General features: G+C 39.4%; 1 protein-coding gene across 14 annotated transcripts in view; it reads right to left on the reverse strand.

The window, feature by feature from the left end:
* The window catches only part of BBX (BBX high mobility group box domain containing), a 271,116-nt gene that overhangs the window by 99,704 nt on the left and 152,832 nt on the right, over positions 1–18,580 (reverse strand). For all 14 annotated transcript variants that reach the window (XM_072811926.1, XM_072811931.1, XM_072811930.1 and 11 more), the window contains one exon: positions 936–1,106. In XM_072811926.1, the coding sequence (XP_072668027.1) occupies positions 936–1,097 (162 nt within the window). In that variant the 5' untranslated portion in view covers positions 1,098–1,106. The remainder of the gene's footprint in view (positions 1–935; positions 1,107–18,580) is intronic.

An 18,580-nucleotide genomic window follows, 5' to 3' on the forward strand; every position in this document is an offset into this window, starting at 1 on the left:
TCTTAGAGGCTGATCAAAGCCTCAAACAAAAGACGGAATGGATATCCGAGGTCTGAAGAACACTAAAAACATGTTTATAAAAGTTGTAGTGACACAGAGAATGTACTCATTGATTCTTCCAGTATCTATTCAATACTGGCTATATGCACCACTCCAGATTCCAAGGAACAAGAGGAAGACATGATGGGCAAGAGTTTGCTCTTACTGAGCTCATATCTAGTCTGACAAGACAGACATACACAAGTAGACAGCCAAACACAAGTTAAATGGTAAATGCCAGGAAAGAAATCCTTGGACATGGAACGTGTTGGCTGGGAGGGACACCTGCGACGATGAGATCCCACCTTTTGGGAAGGTAGCCTTTGTCCTGAGAGCTGAATGAGGAGGAGGAGGAGGAACCCGTTATGCCAAGACTCTGAGGAATGTGTGACTTTCTAAATAAGAGCTGGCTGCTCAAGCGTGACACAAGAGAAGGGGACATGGAGGACCGAAGGACCAAGGAGGCTTGCTGGGGGTGCCAACTGCCAGATGCCATGAAGGTGTCAGAGATGAGGCCCTGAGATGCTCTGAGGCTGCCTACAGAGGCAGAGCTAAGCTGAAGCTGGGGAGAGAAGCCCCAGGGGCAACAGAGTAGATGCCAGGTGAGCACAACAGATTTTATGAATCCCCCGCCATCTCCACTGCATTTGTGTATGAAACTACCTGAAAATCATCAGTTAATTGACAGAGACACTATCTAAGAAGGGTCTGTTTCTGTCTTAGCTATTAGGAAGTACAGAGACTTCAGGAGTCATCAATATCTGGAATAACAAGGTAAACTGAGCAGTTAAATAGGATGCAAGTTATGCCCAGTTGTAGAAATGCATCTTTCTCCTCATATGTGACGACTGTCCTTTCTCAAAACTCAGAACTTCTCTATTAAACAGAGGCGTTACCTTATCAATATCTTCCTCTTCGTCTTCCTCTTCCTCCTCTTCTGAAAAGTCCAGCAGTTTCTTTGCTAGCAGTGGGTGCCACTGAAGACACTTTCGTTTTGGTCGCTTTCCAGCCCTTTCTCCTTCTGTTGAATGATCTTTATTTCTATTACTGCCTTTCATTACTGTGACCTGTGGTAAAGGAAAAGGGGGAGAGAAACAGAAATCAAAGTACATTTGATTAAAATTTGTTTATTTAGCTTCCTTAGCCTTAATTGGATTATAGTTTTAATGACTAAAGTATCTACCAGCTCAGGCATTTACTGGATTCAGTACGCATTCTAAGTACATCATCAAACATTCAGTTTTACTTGGCTAAATGGAGCTAATAAAATTTGCCTTTTATGAAATCTACTTCCTTCCACTCCATAACTTCAGAATTCAAAACCCAAATAAAAGCAGCAGGATGATTACAAGTTACTGTCACCTGTTCACTTTTACTCATGGGTAGGGTTTCCCAGTAGTGCAGCAGAAGAATGGCTCCCAGGGGAGAAGAGGTGATCCCAGGGGCAGCCCTCCATATACTGTCCAATGGCTCCTCTTTTAGTACAAAAATTTTCATGAAATTTGCATTCTACACTATGATATATCCGAGCTTGGAGCATTATTAAGGAAAATGAATACTTTGTAAGAATCAAACGTCTTGGATTTTTGCTGTTGCTCTTTCCCTAATAGGTGGCTGGTTGAAATAGCTAAGCAGTAGCCAGCTTATGAATGTGATAAAGTCTTTCAGAAGCCCAAAATTCTAAGTTACTTTTCACTTAAAAACAAAAAAAAAGTTTCTTCCTCAATGATAAAAACAATATACATTCATATTATAAAGGTGAAAATAACAGAAAATGAGGTTTCTGTTCTCCATCACACCCAGCCCCACAGCCCAGAGGTAAATTATATATGTCAGTTTCTTTTTTTTTTTTTTAAAGATTTTATTTATTTATTCATGAGAGACAGAGAGAGAGAGAGAGAGAGGCAGGCAGAGACACAAACAGAGGGAGAAGCAGGCTCCATGCAGGGAACCTGACGTGGGACTCGATCCCGCGTCTCCAGGATCACACCCTGGGCTCAAGGCAGCGCTAAACCACTGAGTCACCTGGGCTGCCCAACATGTCAGTTTCTTACATGCATTCTCTCATTTTTTTCCCTAGTTTAACAGTTCTCATTCATTCAAGTAACAATATCCAAAGTATTGTTTATACATACTCAAGCAAATACTCAAATAATAAGACAACAAAGTGCTATCAATTAAATGGTTCACAGTGACAGTTACAAACATAAACACAGTTGCTAAAATCACATAACAGTAGCCTTTTGGGTCACTGTAAGTGTGCATTGTCCAAATGCTTGTAAAGTGATATCAATAAATTTTTTATGTCACATTGCTAAAACTGGGATTTCACAGTTTCTAGTTTCATCCAGTTCTGAAGCCTTTAAAACAATATGGCATAGGCAAATTTATCCTCTCTGTCCTTCATTGTTTACAGACTTTGGGTCATGCTTAGAGTCTTCCTCATTTCAAAACAAATCACTAACAACTCCTTCTAGAAACCGCATGACTTCATTATGAAAAAGAATTTTAATATTTGACCAATCTGTAATTGCTTCTGATAAAGGAGATCACGGTCTATCTTATTCTTTTCTTCCCAAATAACTAGCCAAGTAGTATTAAAAGCTATTTATCAAATAATACATCTTCCCCCACTCCTCTGAAATGCCACTTTTATCCTACACTAAATTACTATACGTGTATAAATCTATTTCTGAATTCTCTTCTGTTAATAATCATGCCCCTTTAACCTGTTTTGCCTATCCTTTGACCAATTTTTACATATCCTTAGGGACTATATCATTGTGTAACTTCAAAAATAAAAAAGAATTTATTTATTTATTCCTGAGAGACACAGAGAGAAAGAGAGACAGAGACACAGGCAGAGGGAGAAGCAGGCTCCATGCAGGGAGCATGACGTGGACTCGATCCTGGATCCTGGGATCACACCCTGAGCCAAAGGCAGGCACTCAACCACTGAGCCACACAGGCGTCCCGTTGTGTAACTTTTTTAATATACAAATATACTGGTAAACATAGCCATTTAGAAATTTTAATGTGCAAAGATCATGCTCATTTAAAGTTCATACACCTTGACGGTTTCCATTTTGTAATAACTATAGAATATTCCAAAATAAAATTGTATTGCAATTTACTCAAACATTCCATTATTGATAAACATTCAGATTACTCCTTGTGCTAAAGTAAAAATCTTCATTTTGATAAAAATCTTCATCAATTTATGAAAAGCTTTGTCTAGTCAAAGGAAGGAGGGAGACATACTGTCTTCTCAGCAAGAAACTTCTGCTGAATACCTGAAACAATTATATGATTTGTGTGGCTCCCTCAAGGATATAATAAGTTACTGAAAACTCTAAATGGAATTAGTTATTTGGTATATATTTTTTTTTAAGATTTTATTTATTTATTCATGAAAGAGAGAGACAGAGACACAGGCAGAAGGAGAAGCAGGCTCCATGCAGGGAGCCTAACATGGGACTCGATCCCAGGACTCCAGGATCACGCCCTGGGCCAAAGGCAGGCGCTAAACCGCTGAGCCACCCAGAGAATCCCTATTTGGTATACTCTTAATAAAGGAACAAAGATTTCTTGTGAATTGATAGACCATTTACAATTCTCATTCTATCTACAAATAAAACTTGGCACAGGCAATACAATTTCCAAAAATACCAATGCTATATAGAGAGAAGAGGAAATGGTTATTTTTGTGGTTTATTAATCACTTCAGTATGAGCTGCCTGAGTGGTATTTAAATGCATACGGGGGTCCCAGTATTTTATGAGATAAAACATTTATGGCTGTTTCCATTTCTCTTAAAAAAGTCCCTTTAACATTTCTTATTAAGGGTGATTTAGTGCTTATGCACTCCTTTAATTTTGGCTAAGAAACTTTATCTTTCCTTCAATTCTGAGTATTCTTGCCAGGTAGGTTATTCTTGGTTTTAGGTTTTTTCCTTTCAACCCTTTGAGAATATATCATGCTACTCCCTTCTGGCCTGCAAATTTTTCTGCTGAAAAATCACCTGATGGGTCTTATATGGGGTACCACCTTCCCTATGTAACTAGTTGCTTTTCTCTTGCTGCTTTTAAGATTCTCTTTAATTTTTGACATTTTAGTTATGATGTGCCTTGGTGTGGACTTCTTTGAGTGTGTCTGGTCTTGGGCTCTCTGTGATTCCTAGACCTAGGTATCTGTTTCCTTCTCCAGGTTAGTGAAGTTTTCAGCTATTATTTCTTCAAATAAGTTTTCTGCCTCTTTCTGTCTTCTTCTCTGGGATCCCTATAATGGGAATGTTAGTATGCCTGATATTATAACCAAAGCTCCTTAAACCATCCTTATTTTTTTTAATCCCTTTTTCTTTTCAGCTGGGGTGATTTCCACCACCATGCCTTTCAGATCACCCACTACTGTGTCTTTCAGAACACCAATCTGTTCTGCATCATCTAATCTGCTGTTGATTCCCTCCAGTGTATTTTTCAATCCAGTTATTGTATTCAACTCTGATTGGTTCTTTTTTTGCATTTTCTTTCTCTTTGTTGAAGTTCTCACTGGACTCACTCATTCGTCTCCCAAGTCTGGTGAAGATCTTTATGACCATTACTGTTCCAGGGGTATCCCCTGAGTGGGCTGTGTATACTCTCCTGTAGTGGCTAGGTTCTGACAGCTGCAGGTGTACTGGTATAAGAGGCTGGCCCCCAGCCCAGCTGGCTGCAATGCCCTGCCATGACTACTGTGGTAGCAGTAGTGGGCTATAGCCCTCCGCTCACCTGTTGTCAAGCCTTGCTGACTTTTAAGGCCAGACATTATGAGGGCTCATCCTCCTGGGGCAGGCTCCCAGGGTGGGTGGTTGCTCAACATAGAGCTGGACCTCCTTGCTTCTCAGGGAGAATTTCTGTGTTGGTGATAACTCTATTGTGTCCCTGCCCCACTTATACTTCCCGGTGTGGATTTTTCTATGTTTAGTTGTGGAAGAGTGTTCTGCTAGTCGTCAGGTAAAGTCTTCAGAGAGAGATGTTCCATACCCAGTGGTAGTTTGGATGTGTCCATGGGAGGAGGTCAGCTCAGAATCATCCTGCTCCATCATCATGATCCTATCTTTGTTTAAGTAACACATTTTTTAAATAGTATAAGAAATCAATGGGAAACTATAAATCAAGCAGATGTATCAACTGGAGAGGTCAAAGTGATTGCCAATGCCTAGAGAAAAATAGATCTTTTAGCCTCAAGGATTTTGATTATGTAATATAATTATATGTGAATTGTTTAAATATATGTGCTTTTGTGTGTGTATAAAATTTTAATATTCAAAGAGAAAACATAACATCAAGAATTAATGAATGGTATATGTGGCTCTGGGGTTCAGAATAATCCCATTCACATGTGATTTCTTTCCCATGTAGCTGACATGCCACTACAGAAACTGTATGTCTCTGCTAAAACCCCCAAATTAATCTCTCCTTCCCCAGAAATCCACTAGACTTTATATTGCTAATGACATGACATGTTCCCTTGAATTACAATTATTTGAGTATGTTCTATCTCCTTCACTATAGGCTTCTTTTTCTTCATAATCCAAGACTACTTAGTTTTATATACTCAGAAGCATCCTGGCCCACCAGAATATCGAGATTAGTTAGTTGTGAGGGTTGTTACAAGCAAGCAACCATATGAACCCCTGTGCTAAATAATGTTGATAATTCATTGTTTTTATACACTCAAATGGCTTCAAAATGAACCCCCATCTTGCTCATTCCCCTGAATTCAAATACTCTTCCCTGAACAAAGGGGGGCTGAAAAAACTATGTGTAACCATGCACATGGGTCAAGGTGGCATGAGGTAAGAACCATCAGCCCCCAGAGCCGTGGAAGAAACAAGACGGACACTGTCAACACTGTGCCTACAACAAAGTAAGAGTGAAAGAAGTATTTTTAGCATAAATGAAAGATGAAAAAGTGCACAAGCGAATTGGACATAATATACTTTTTAGACAAGAGTCAGGAAAAGTATAACTGATGTACTGACTACGAAATACCTCAACTGAATACTTTAATAATTTATAGTTGTCTAATTACTTTTTAATTCCTTACAGGTCAGTTTTCAAGCTGCTGAAAGAAAAGAGTCAGGGGAAATGATGCTCCTGGATTATCACTCAGAAGTAATGAGAAAACAAAAAAGAAGAATGAAAGAAACGATGAAGAAAAATTAGAAGAGACAATTAAGGCAGAATTTTGAGGCTCAAGTCCATCATTCATCTTATTTCAACAATAAGGAGGAGGGAAAATTGTTAATTTTTTTTATAGTAACAGAGGCCTAGACTTGTTATTATTTTTCCACTAAAAGCCCCACATTTTATAAAGTTTGGCTTCTTGTCCTTGACCAAGGACAAATTAAGCTAATAATCTACACACAATAAATGAAGCAACTGGCAGACTTTACTCAAAAGGGGTCATCCATTCTGCAACTGCAGAGTAACTAAAACAGGTTATTTACCTATCAGTGGACTCTACTGGAAAGACTCAATATCATCAAATTATGCTGCTGAAATTGTCAAATGACAGAAGCTGAAGGTCCTTATCCAAAATACTGAATATTTATTTATCTTGAAATAACAAACCAACCCATGTGTGCCCTTTCCTATGCCAAGATGAGTGACTCTAATTAGATAAATCATTGTTCTGAACTAAATACAAGTCAACATGGTGATAAATTAGAAAAAATTTCATGTAATGTACTCTTCAAAAGCAAGCCCATTCATGAAGACTTTACTAAGGTCAAACTTTGAGAGAAGTTTAAGGAAGAAATATCACAGAAGAAACAGTACAAACTAAACATCACACTTGACAAAAGAAAATTATGGCCATTGGAGGCTGTAAGGCCTCATTTAGAATCCTGTGTCTATCGTGAACTACTTCTTTATGAAGTTATTAATCTTGATGATCTCTCTTCATATGTTAAAACAGTAACAGCTCTGCCATGAGAACATGTTCTTTTTTTTTTTTTTTTTTTAAGATTTTCTATATTTATTTGATGGACAGACAGCTAGAGAGAGCACATGAAGGGGGAGCAGTAGAGGGACAGGGAGCCCCTTTGAGCAGGAAGCCGGATGCGGGGCTCGATCCCAGGACACTGGGATTATGACCTGAACGGATGGCAGATGCTTAATCGACTGAGCCCCCAGGCGCCCACATTTTATATTTAATACCGAGCACAAAATCTGGCGCCCAGAACATTCTCATTCTGTGTTGGTAAATCCTCCCTTTCCCCACAAGCTTTTGAGAGGGACTATAGGTTTTAACCGGCAGCATCTGCTGGCTTTGTCTCAGCCGAAGATGCTGTTCAGGGAACACATGTCTTCCATTTAAACAGGTCCATGTGCTTCCCAGATGACATAATCCCCAGACTCTGAAACTGAAAGAGAAAGATGGAAAGTTTCCTTTCCTTTGTCTGAGTGATACACAGTCAGAAACAGTTCCGTGGCACAGTCATAAATTTTGTGAGTTAGATCCTCTCAGTCTTTCCAGCATCTTGTCTTACAACATTGGCAATCAGTACACTTCAGTCTTTAAAACATGGCGTGAATTTAATGCTGCCACAGGGGTCTTCTAGAGTTTACATTGTTTCCTAAATGTCCAATAAAATCCCATCCAAATCATATTAATGGAAATGCAGACCCAGTGAGACAGAGGAAAGTAGGAGAGGCCCACAAAATCTTAGTGTTAGACACCACACATTCCAACCACAAGTAAGGCCTCTCCTGACTCCAATGGAGACTGCAAGACTTCACCATTTTCTCAAGTTGACAGAGAAGAGGAAAAACCCCAAAGAAACAATGACAAAGTGGTAGCTCTAGAGTTCCACACAAATTAGACTGACCTGCTTAAAATCTTCCTTCCAGGGAGTCATGCTGCTTTCAAGACATACTTTGCTTCTATCTTCCCACAGGGGTCTTGCCAACAGGGAAGCTGGCAAACACCCCAGCTTTGATCATGGCTCACCCTAACATTCTCTCATTTTCTGTTGAAGTCTTTCTCATCCTCCAAGGCCTAGGTCACATATTTCTTCCTTCAAAGCTTTCTATAAAAACCTTAAATAAAAACCCGTCACTCTTATGCTCTTTAATTGTACGTGATCTTATTAGGGCAGGCACTCTCCGTGTCTTAATGTCACTTTTATAGATGCCAACCCCCTCTCACCCTGGAGGAAAAAAAAAAACCCAGGGTGCAAACTTCTAGAGGGTAGATGCCATGGTTTCTTCCTTTTCTGTCCAGGGTGCAGCACTGAGCCTGGTAAATGGCAGGGCTTGTCACTTCCTCATCTAACACTTAACCACATAAACAACTTCCCAGAATGATGTGCTCCTATGGATAATTTTTAAAACAATATACATATGCAGCTAATATTTATTAATTAGTATTTGCTCTGTACATAATATCCATCGTCTCATTTGATCGTCACAAGAAACCTCTGAGGCAGGTACTACCATGAATCCCAGGTGAAGCAGCTGAGGGTTAAGTGCCTTGCCTAGGGTCACACGGTTGGCAGCGGAGAAGCTTGTACTAGAACCAGGAAGCCTCACTGAAGAGCCCAAACGCTTAGGGAGGAAAGGGGGATGTAAGGTAAAGCCTTCCATCTGTTGACTCTCTGGGCATTTGCCATAGAACAAAGAGCTAATGGGCCATGGAAACACCAAAAGGGAGCACTGAGAGGCTGAGAAGCGAACACTGTCTGAGTTCACAGCAGACAAGCCAGTGCACATCTCTGATGACTCCGGGTGACAAATTAGATTAACTCTAAAATTCTTGGAAGATAAAAGCCTTACATGTGCTAATCTTTATTATTTATTGTAATTCTAATGACAATTCTAAACTGCAGAGTAAATGAAAAATATCTCACTCAATAAAGTAATACTCTTCCTTTTAGAAGCAATTCAGTCACTATTCATGCAAAAAGAGTGTCTTTAAATGCACTCCTTATTGAAAAGCAGTAGCTCTTGAGGTTGAAACTTTAACTCTGTCAAGATGTTATCTATATGCTCTTCATGAATACTAATAGGGCACCCACTATTCAAAGAAGGGCTTAGCTGTACTGGTAGCTCTGGTCCCTGTGCCCTTACCTCATGACGGAATATGTATTTTAAGATCTCTAATACTTACACTCCCTGACATTTAGCTTTAGGAGAGCTTAATTTAACATGGTTCTCAAAATGCATGCTGCTCTAGGCTAGAGAAAGAGAGAATAGCTATCTTGAAAGAGATAAAGCACCAGAAAGGGTGGCTTAGGAAGAAAAAGCTATTTACATACAGAATTCAGTCACAGGCTAGGACATGTTCCCCGTCACATCCCTCAGAAAGCCCACTTCTCTGTTTTCCTATAATTTTATGTTGATGTTTATATTCTTAATCAGAAAGTCACCAAATGCCTATTTTTCAACAGGCCTACCATAACACATTTGCCTTCTTTTAGTTTCTAAATTAACAAAGTTTGGGGTAGGTTTTTATTTTCCCCTTAGATTTTATTGATTTATTTGAGAGAGAGAAAGAGAGAGAGAACACAAGCAGGGGGTGGGGAGAGGGAGGAGGAGACTCCCCACTTAGCAGGGAGCCTGATGTGGAACTTGATCCCAGGACCCAAGGACCATGATCTGAGCCGAAGGCAAATACTTAATCGACTGAGCCACCCAGGTGCTCCAACAAAGTTTTTTTAATATGTATTTATTAGATGTTAGGACGTAATGATCACATTGACAAAAACCTAAAGCACAAGAGGACAAGCTCATGGGAGTCTCTTCTTCATTTATTCTCAGTGTAGCTGAACACATATTTATTAATCGTTTGGTGAGCTGTGCATTATGGGAGTTTAAAGTGTTCAGTCTTACCTTCCATTCAACTTACGACCCATTGTGCTCTCTTGACAGGTAGGCACAGTCCTGTTCGCCACACTTACCCTGGGCTTCTGCTCTCCTCCCAGGCCTGCACACTGTACCCTACGCTCCCCACTCTCACTTCTCTATAAGCCTCTCTCTGAACTCCCATTTCTAAAAAGCTGTCTTTATTTGCTCCAGCTCGTATCTCTTTCCTTCCTACGCACCTTTCTGACCACCCACATTTAATGGCTGTGCCATAGTTTTTGACACTTGACTGTGTAATAATGATCATTTTTCTGTACCATATACACATTAATGATTTCATGTGAATTCGTCCCACAAAGACCCTTGAGGATAACGAACATATCAGATGCTTTTTTCTGGATCCATCAGAGCAAATGTCCCCATGCTAGACAGGGAATAGATGCTCAGAGAATACGCAAAGAAGCAAACACAGAAATGATACTTTCAGGCTTCCTAATTATGCTTGTCTTTATGTCGCTATGCTAAAAGTCAGAAGATATATAAGACTTAAAAAGAAAATAAGCAGAGAAGGAAAAATAAGAACCTAGGAAAAGTTGTTCAGAAAGGGAAAGAGAGAGAACAGGCAAATTGATGAGGAGATGCAATAAATATAATGAAATTGAAGTCACCACCAAACAGCCGTCCATACTGGTCTAACACATGTTCTAGTAGCTTTATTCCCAACCCTGGCTAGTTGTCAATGACTCTTAATACCCTCTCAAAACAGCAGGTCATAGGACCTTCAGCTCACCAGCTCTCTCTTCCTTTCATAATTCTTCTACTAATAAACCCAAACTCTGAACTGTCCAACCGTTTTTCTTCTCTAGTTCTGCCCCAGGGTGCTACATGCTCCCCTGGTCTGATACACCACATGGCTTCCAATCTTCAGGTTTGTTGGCAATCCTTTCTCACTTGTCTTATCCAGTCTTACCCAACCCACGGTTCCCATTACAAACTCTCAGGTTCTCCTCAACACCTACTGATGATGAGTGAAGAATAATAATGAGATATATACATATATATAAAATGCTTCCACAGACATAATGCTTCCGTATATATTACTTCCTATGGACCAGAAACTAAGAGCTTTATATTTATTGTCTTAACTCACAATGAGCCCAAGAGGTAGGTACTATTATTATCTCCTCTTCACAGGGGAGAAAGCTGAAGCACATATAACTAGTAGTTTGCCTCTTTTAGTTTACAAATTAACAAAGGATTGTTATTCTATGCATTTGTCACATGGGTAGGACACAGTTATCACACGGGCAAGAAGCTGAATAATAAGAGGACAAACTCACGGAATGGAGTCTCCTCATTTACTGACAATGCAGTTGAACACATATTTACTGGTCACCTAATGAGCTATGGATGATGTCTGCTAATGCATTAGACATTATAATGTCCAAGATCACACTGCTAGCACTCCTGGTAACAGGAGGTCCTGGCTTCAGAGTCCTGCTCTTGACCATTATATAGTATTGCCTTCTAACAACAAACTTTATTGAATGTTTGCTACATGCTTTATTGAATGCTTGCTACATACATGTTCAACACTTTTATAACAATTAACTTCTATAATCCTTGATACAACCCTTAGAGAAAGGTGCTATAATGATCACCTTTTATACGTTGAAGGAATTAAGAATGACAAAGCTTCAGCCACATGTTTGAGCCACTCTGTCAGCACACGGAGGAGAAGCCAGGATTTGAACCTGGGACGTCTGCCCCCAGAGTTTTCCATCATTTCTCCACATTGCCCTTCCCACCACAATTCTAGCTGTTAACAGGAGGGACTTTCCTAAAGCGTCACACTCTCACACTCTTCCAATTGCCTACCAATTCCAAGATTGTTTCTTTCTTCATCCATCTTCTCTCAAAGGCAGAGATTCAAGGTCAGCTCCTTCTTTCCCTCTCATGATGTGGTTTTTAATCTCCTATCCTGCTACCTTTGGCCATGAGTGTTTCAGTTTCTTTCTTTGATGAACTACTGATAACCTGCTCCTTTTGGTTAGTACCTCCTCCTCCAGTCCATACACACTCTCAAGGTTAAAGCCCTCTTTGAATCCCCCCTCCCTTTAGCTAGTCCTTTTTTTTTTCCCTGTACAAACTGACCTCCAGCTGCCAAGCCAGGAAGACTGCCTGACCCCCAGCCATGCAGCAAGCAGCCAAGAACTGGCTTGCCTGCACTAACACTGTCCGTGTGCTTTACCTTGCACGCTACTACTGACTGGATTCCTAATCTTGGTTCCAAACCCCAGGATTAATTTCCTAGAAAGCTCTCCAAACTCCCTTCAACTGTGTCACAGGCTCTGGTTCCTCTACCTCACTTTTATTCACACTCCCATCTTTGACTTTGAGCCTCTCAGAAAAAAATACCTTGTCTGGGCCAGACCTCTGCTGCTGCCGTGTATCTGGGAGGTAGGCCAGAGAACTGGACAGTCCTTCCCCTGCACACAAATTATCTAGAAAGTGTACACATATCTCTTTTTCTTCACCATAAATTCCAATCTTTGCAATGGCTTCTTGCCCAGATAGCTACCCTCTCATCATATCTGCCCCTTCCGGCTCATCTGTGTGGTCCACTCCTCTCTGTCCCCATCACACAGCTTCAACAGGTCTGGTCTTCCTGACTACAGCTATGCTGAATTCAATTCTCGACACCACAAATGTCTGCTCAGGCTCATTTCCTGCATGAATCTCTTTAAATAGTCCCTTAATGTCCTCAGGAAAAAGTCCAACCTTCTTCCTTCACTTAACACATAAGATTCGCCATGTCTTGGTCCCTGCTGGCACTTACGGCTTGGGTTTCCCTGCTCTGTTATCACTTCAAAAGCTCTGCCCACATGAAGCCACAGGCCGTCACCTGGAATCTGCCATGGAATCTCACCTCATAGCGTATGTTCTACTGTCTCCTCTCAGCTGGACTCAGTCCTGCTCCAGGGCTTAGCCTGGATCTATCTCATCTCAGGCCTCTGTCGGCCCTATCTAGTCTGAGAGAGGCGCTCCCTTGGTGTCCCTACCACACTCTATACTCGAGGAGCCACAACGAAGTGGCCTGGTGGCAACAGAACAAAGGTTGTATGATGTTCATCATGGGACCTCAGGACCTGACACAGAGCCTGGCACACTGTGAGCAAATACTTATCCAGTGAATGAGCTCCGGGTCTAGTCTCTGCCATCCATTCCTATCACGCTGTTCCCCTCCTTATTGCCACCGCTTCTCTTCTACTTCATCCTTACCATGCCCTGTTCTCTCTTCTCATTCTGTGACCTTCATCTCAAGAAACTTCTAGCAGCCACTCAACTAGCATACTCAAACTGCCAAATCAGACCACCTGGCAATTTTACTAGTTCAGAAATAATCAAATTGACTCAATGAATAATTTTGACCTCACAAGAGAAATAATTATCCATTCCTTATTCTCTTGTATCCATCACCTAACACTGAGAATTTAATCTTCTGCATATCCATTTACATACACCCCTTTAAATTTTAAAAATGATCATGTGTATTCTTATTTTTTTCATGATTACTTATTTGTTTGAGATAGAGCAAGAATGAGAGACATTACAGAGGCAGAGGAAGAGGAAGAAGCAGACTCCCCGCTGAGCAGGGAACCTGATGCAGGGCTCCATTCCCAGACCCTGAGATCATGACCTGAACTGAAATGACTGAGCCATCCAGGTGGCTCAAGAATTATCACATGTATTCTTAAAAAGTAAAAGTATTATAATTCATCAAAAATGATCAAAGTTTAAGAGACTAATTTTTTTGTTTATATGACTTAGTTTATTTTAAAATAATAAAAGGTCTGAATGTCTTCCATGATCCTGATCTCTAAATATATCTTTAAAAAAAAAGATAAAACCCAGAAACAGTAGTTCAGAAAAAAAAAAATCACCAATCTGAGATATCTCTACTTGAAATCTTTTTCCTAGGCTACTGTTCTTTACTTTTAAAAGATGGCAAATAATTTTAGTTAAAATTTTTTTACTTAATAAAACAAAACTTGTTTTAATGGTTATTAAAACAAAAATCTTAATTCTTCCTAAAGTAAAAAAAGAATTGACATCTTACTCTAGTAGTCATAGTTATTTATTGAAATAGCTTATCCTAGCTTCTCCAATGCCTACCTGCTTTACACTTTGACACACTAGAACTGAGTTAACTCATTATTTACTAGATTACACATTTTGCTAAGGAAATTAATCAGAATGCATAGGGAGCTTTGATACATTTATATATTCTGCTTAGAGTTAAGAAGAAAACTGTATGTTTACCACTTGATGAAATTTTCTTCTTAAATATATTCCATTTTTCTGACTTAATATATATGAAACAAAGTGTTTATTTGCTAATTCAGAGTCGTAACAGTACTCTGTTCAGAACATTTGCCATTTGCTTTATATTCCTTTCAGCTGGTATACTGCTTTAAAGTGTTTGGGCTGAATGAGCTCTAACCTCCGTGCCAAGTACTGAAAGTTTATTTTTATTTTAAAAATGTATGGCATTTGTTTTTAAAAGTTCTTCATATCAGAATTAACACACACAAAATAGTTCCTATTTATATATCATTTGCTTTTTTCTTTTTTCCCCTTTTTTAAAAACCACCGAAGGAAGAATAGCTAGAAATTTTAGTATCAATTTTAGTATGAGATGGTTTAGTATCCTCCTTCCTTCTGTTTTTCTCTCATTCATAGTGGGAGAATGGCCATTACCCACAAGATACACATTCACTGAGGAGGCATCCTGGAGTATCTTTCTCACAGCCTAATTTGCATAAATCTCCCTCTGCTGGCCAAATTTTTATCTTCTAGCATCCTATTTAAATAGAAAGGTAGTGGTATAAACAAAAGCTCCTCTAAAGAAGCATAAATTATATAAACCTGAAAAATGATATAAAAATCTCTTCTGTATCTTTAAAGCATGGTATTAGCTGATTTTAGAGAGAAGTAATCATCCAAGTATTGAGCTAAACCCAGGAATTTTCAAATTTAGTATCTTTTTCCCCCTAAGCAAGATTCTTAATTCTACTAAGACCATTTCTCATTAATTCAGTTCCTTTCTTTTTGTTTTATTTGCATTTTATTTTTTTAAGTACACTCTACCTCCAAGGTGGGGCTTGAGCTGACCATCCTGAGGCCCGTCACGTGCTCTACTGACCCAGACAGCCAGTGGTTATAGTGTTATCCATGTGCCCACATTGGTTTGTTTGTTTGTTTGTTTGTTTGTTTTAGAGATGGCAGTTATTGTGCTGACACATCTAAAAAATTCTTTTTTTATTTTTATAATAAAGCACTTCATAATATGAAATTTGAGTTCGTCTCATTAATAAGTTATAAACATTTTCCAGTAAGAAAAACTGGTAGTCATCAAAACCTCCTGGGCTACCTTCATTGCCATCTCCCATTATGTATCACTTTTAAACTCACACAGCCTTTACTGCATACATTAGTTTATTTAATATTATATAACTCTAAGACGTGAGTATAATTATAATTATGCCCATTTTACAGCTGAGTGAGAGAGGCCTCAGAGATATTTACCTAATCTTCCCAGTGCCATTAAGGGGTAGACCAAGGGTAAACCCAAAGGCTCTGACCTTTAATCCCAAAACACAGGAGTTTTTTTTGTTTTGTTTTGTTTTTTTTTGTGGTTTCTTTCTCCATCTGACTGTATCACTGATTTTAGTTTTTAAGCAATATACTTAGATGGAAGGAAAGGTAATTTCATTTACAAGCCTTCTTAGCATTCAATTAGCCTCTTAGTATTTACTTTAGCCAGAGAATCCCCAAATTTCCATTCGTATTTTAGAACAGTGCTTCATAGATTTAGCCATACTAAATACACTGCGGGAGGGGGAGAATCAGGGAAGGAGAAAGCATGTATATCTGTGACTCAGTGTACTTTCCTTCACTTTGCATTTTGTAAATATTGATGTTACGGCTCCTAAAGCACTCTCAGAAGTCGTTATGACTGACAGCCCTTGAGTGCTGCGTCTCTCAAAACAAATATGCTTTATTGATGGAGAGCACATGCATCTCCATCAAATTATTCTGAAAGACAGGGTGGAACAAACAACATGATTTCTCAACTAACTGCAGCATTCTGCACTGAACACAATGGGCAGGTTATAGTTTCATGGATGTTATGAAAGCTCATCATTTCCATAAGAAACACATGTAAGGAAGGGAAGGGCACGACAAATCTGCCATGTAATAATCCCAGAGAAGCACACAACTTCCCATGTTTGCTGTATAGATTTTTGAGCACAAGCAGTAATTCAGAACATATTTACAACAAAAAAGTCCTCTGGATTTTTTTTTTTAATATGTAATAATATTCCGTTTGAGAATAAAAGTTTGGGCAAGAATTTGAAAAAGAATCAACTGGAATAAATAACATATGCTTTATCACCCTGATTTAAGGAAATAAATACAATCTGTCATTGATGTGTATTAAAAATCACAATCGAAAAGCAAATGTCAGACACATTATTTATATTCCATTATAGCATCTCTCAAACTGGAAGGTAAGGTTCATTGAGGAGCAAAAAAAAAAAAAAAAAAAAAAAAAAATTCTGTTTGCTGAGCTATCCCGGCTGGCTGTCAGGATTTGATGACTACCAACCACATCAGTACTTGAGAAGTGGGCCAATTCCTCCTACAGCTCTTATGTAGCTGCTCTAGGGAGACCTCCCGATCCCAAGTCAACCTTTTAAGGACCTATTAATGGACTAGTATTAAGAGAGATGACACTGATTATGAAAGATGAGTTGGGCCAATAAAGGACTTGTTGGTGAGATGAGATCTATATAATAATGAAACAATTTGGGAACTAGACAGCATGTAATAGAGTGCAACAAATGTGGTCCAAACCATTAGGGAACAGATAGTCTATAATAGTATGACATTCTTAGCGCTTGGATATTCAGCAATTACAAAAGCCACTGGAGAATTCAGGCAATTCTCTTATTTCACTTTCATGACCCCAATTGTCCCACTGTTAACCTGAAACTAATGCCTAAACTTACCCATATCACCAAGGACACAGCCAGGGAGTGAACTCCAGGTTCTGGGAGCTTCCTGTCACTGTACATTTGGTCAACTCTGACCTGGCTTCTCTTATTCTGGCCATCAGCAAAAAATGGTCCTTTGAAAGCGCCTGAAAAGAACTAGTCAGATCCTTGCTATGCTGTTATTTAAAACTAGAATAGGGTCTCAACTGTCCATGGAATGAGACCGATGGAAGAAAGTCAGACCTCAGGCTTGACTTCATAAGAACTGGTGGGGCTCCCATGAGAAAGTGATGCTTAATGGAGAACGGAACTGGAATGGCCCCAGTATTTATAAAGAAAGTGATCAAGATGATGATCTGAGACAGGTGTGGTATAAAATTGTCAAGCTTCCCATATTGTTGTTTTTCCTGCTTCCAGAGTTTTTGCATGGAGAGAAGTAGACTAATAATAATAACAGATTGGGAGTTAGGATGCTCAGCCTCTCATCCTGGCTTTCACCTTGCAAAAAGAGAACCATCTCATGCCACACATGTTTAAGGATAAAATTAGCAGCTGATGAAGTAGAAAAACTGTGGAAGGTCTTCAAGCATCAGAAGGTTGGCCTAGATGACCTTAAAGGCACATTATGACACCTTCTGCTCTGATTTTGCTTGATTATCTCCAGCTGGGACCAGCCTGTAGTGCAGAGCTCTCCTCCCCACTCCTCCAGTACACAGGCCTCCATTCCCCCTTCTCACCTCTTACCAGGAAGATAAAGACACAAATGCATCAGCTTTCACAGCGCTCCCTCACAACTGCCTTTACCCGTGACCATTTTTTATCAATATGGTCGTCTTTAAAAACTTGCAACAGCAAGATGTTGCAACAGCTGTTGTATTTTTCCTACATTGTGTTCCTCACAGTTTATGCCAACCACCCTCCACCAATCATTAACACTGGATTCTATAAGAAATTGGATACAATTTGAATTTTGTATGTCTTCACTATGTTTTTAATGACTAATATTGTAAACACTTTCTATGCACTTTCTCAGAACTCTGTAGTTAAGAGAAAAAATATTAACTTTTCTAACATTTCAATTAGATTCTCCCAACATCATTTTAGAAATAGAAAAGTGGGGGCGCCTGCGTGGCTCAGCGGTTTAGCGCCTGCCTTTGGCCCAGTGCCTGATCCTGGAGTCCTAGAATCGAGTCCCATGTCAGGCTCCCTGCATGGAGCCTGCTTTTCCCTCTGCCTGCATCTCTGCCTCTCTCTCTCTCTCCCTGTCTCTCAAGAATAAATAAAAATCTTTAAAAAAAAAAAAAAAAAAAAAAGAATGAATGAAATAGAAAAGTGTATGGGAAAGCATTTTTTTCCCTTAAAAGAAAAAGTCAATTTCTAATAGCTTCAAATCAAGGCCACGAAGCCCTCTAGTAATTTCTCTACTTTATAAATAATTCAGTGTGTTTTTTATTCTGGAGTTGTTGAACTTCCAGAGAGTAGGAGATTCAGATCACTACACAGGTTGGTTAGAATCAAACCACCTTAGACCTGCTTTTGCATTTATTAGGAATCACACAAGCCACATCTGGAGAAAAACTCTGCCTGTGACACTGAAAAATCTGAACACTACAATATGCAGCTCAGACAGGT

This window comes from Canis lupus, chromosome 35 (assembly GCF_048164855.1).
Source record: "Canis lupus baileyi chromosome 35, mCanLup2.hap1, whole genome shotgun sequence".
Lineage (NCBI taxonomy): Eukaryota > Metazoa > Chordata > Mammalia > Carnivora > Canidae > Canis > Canis lupus.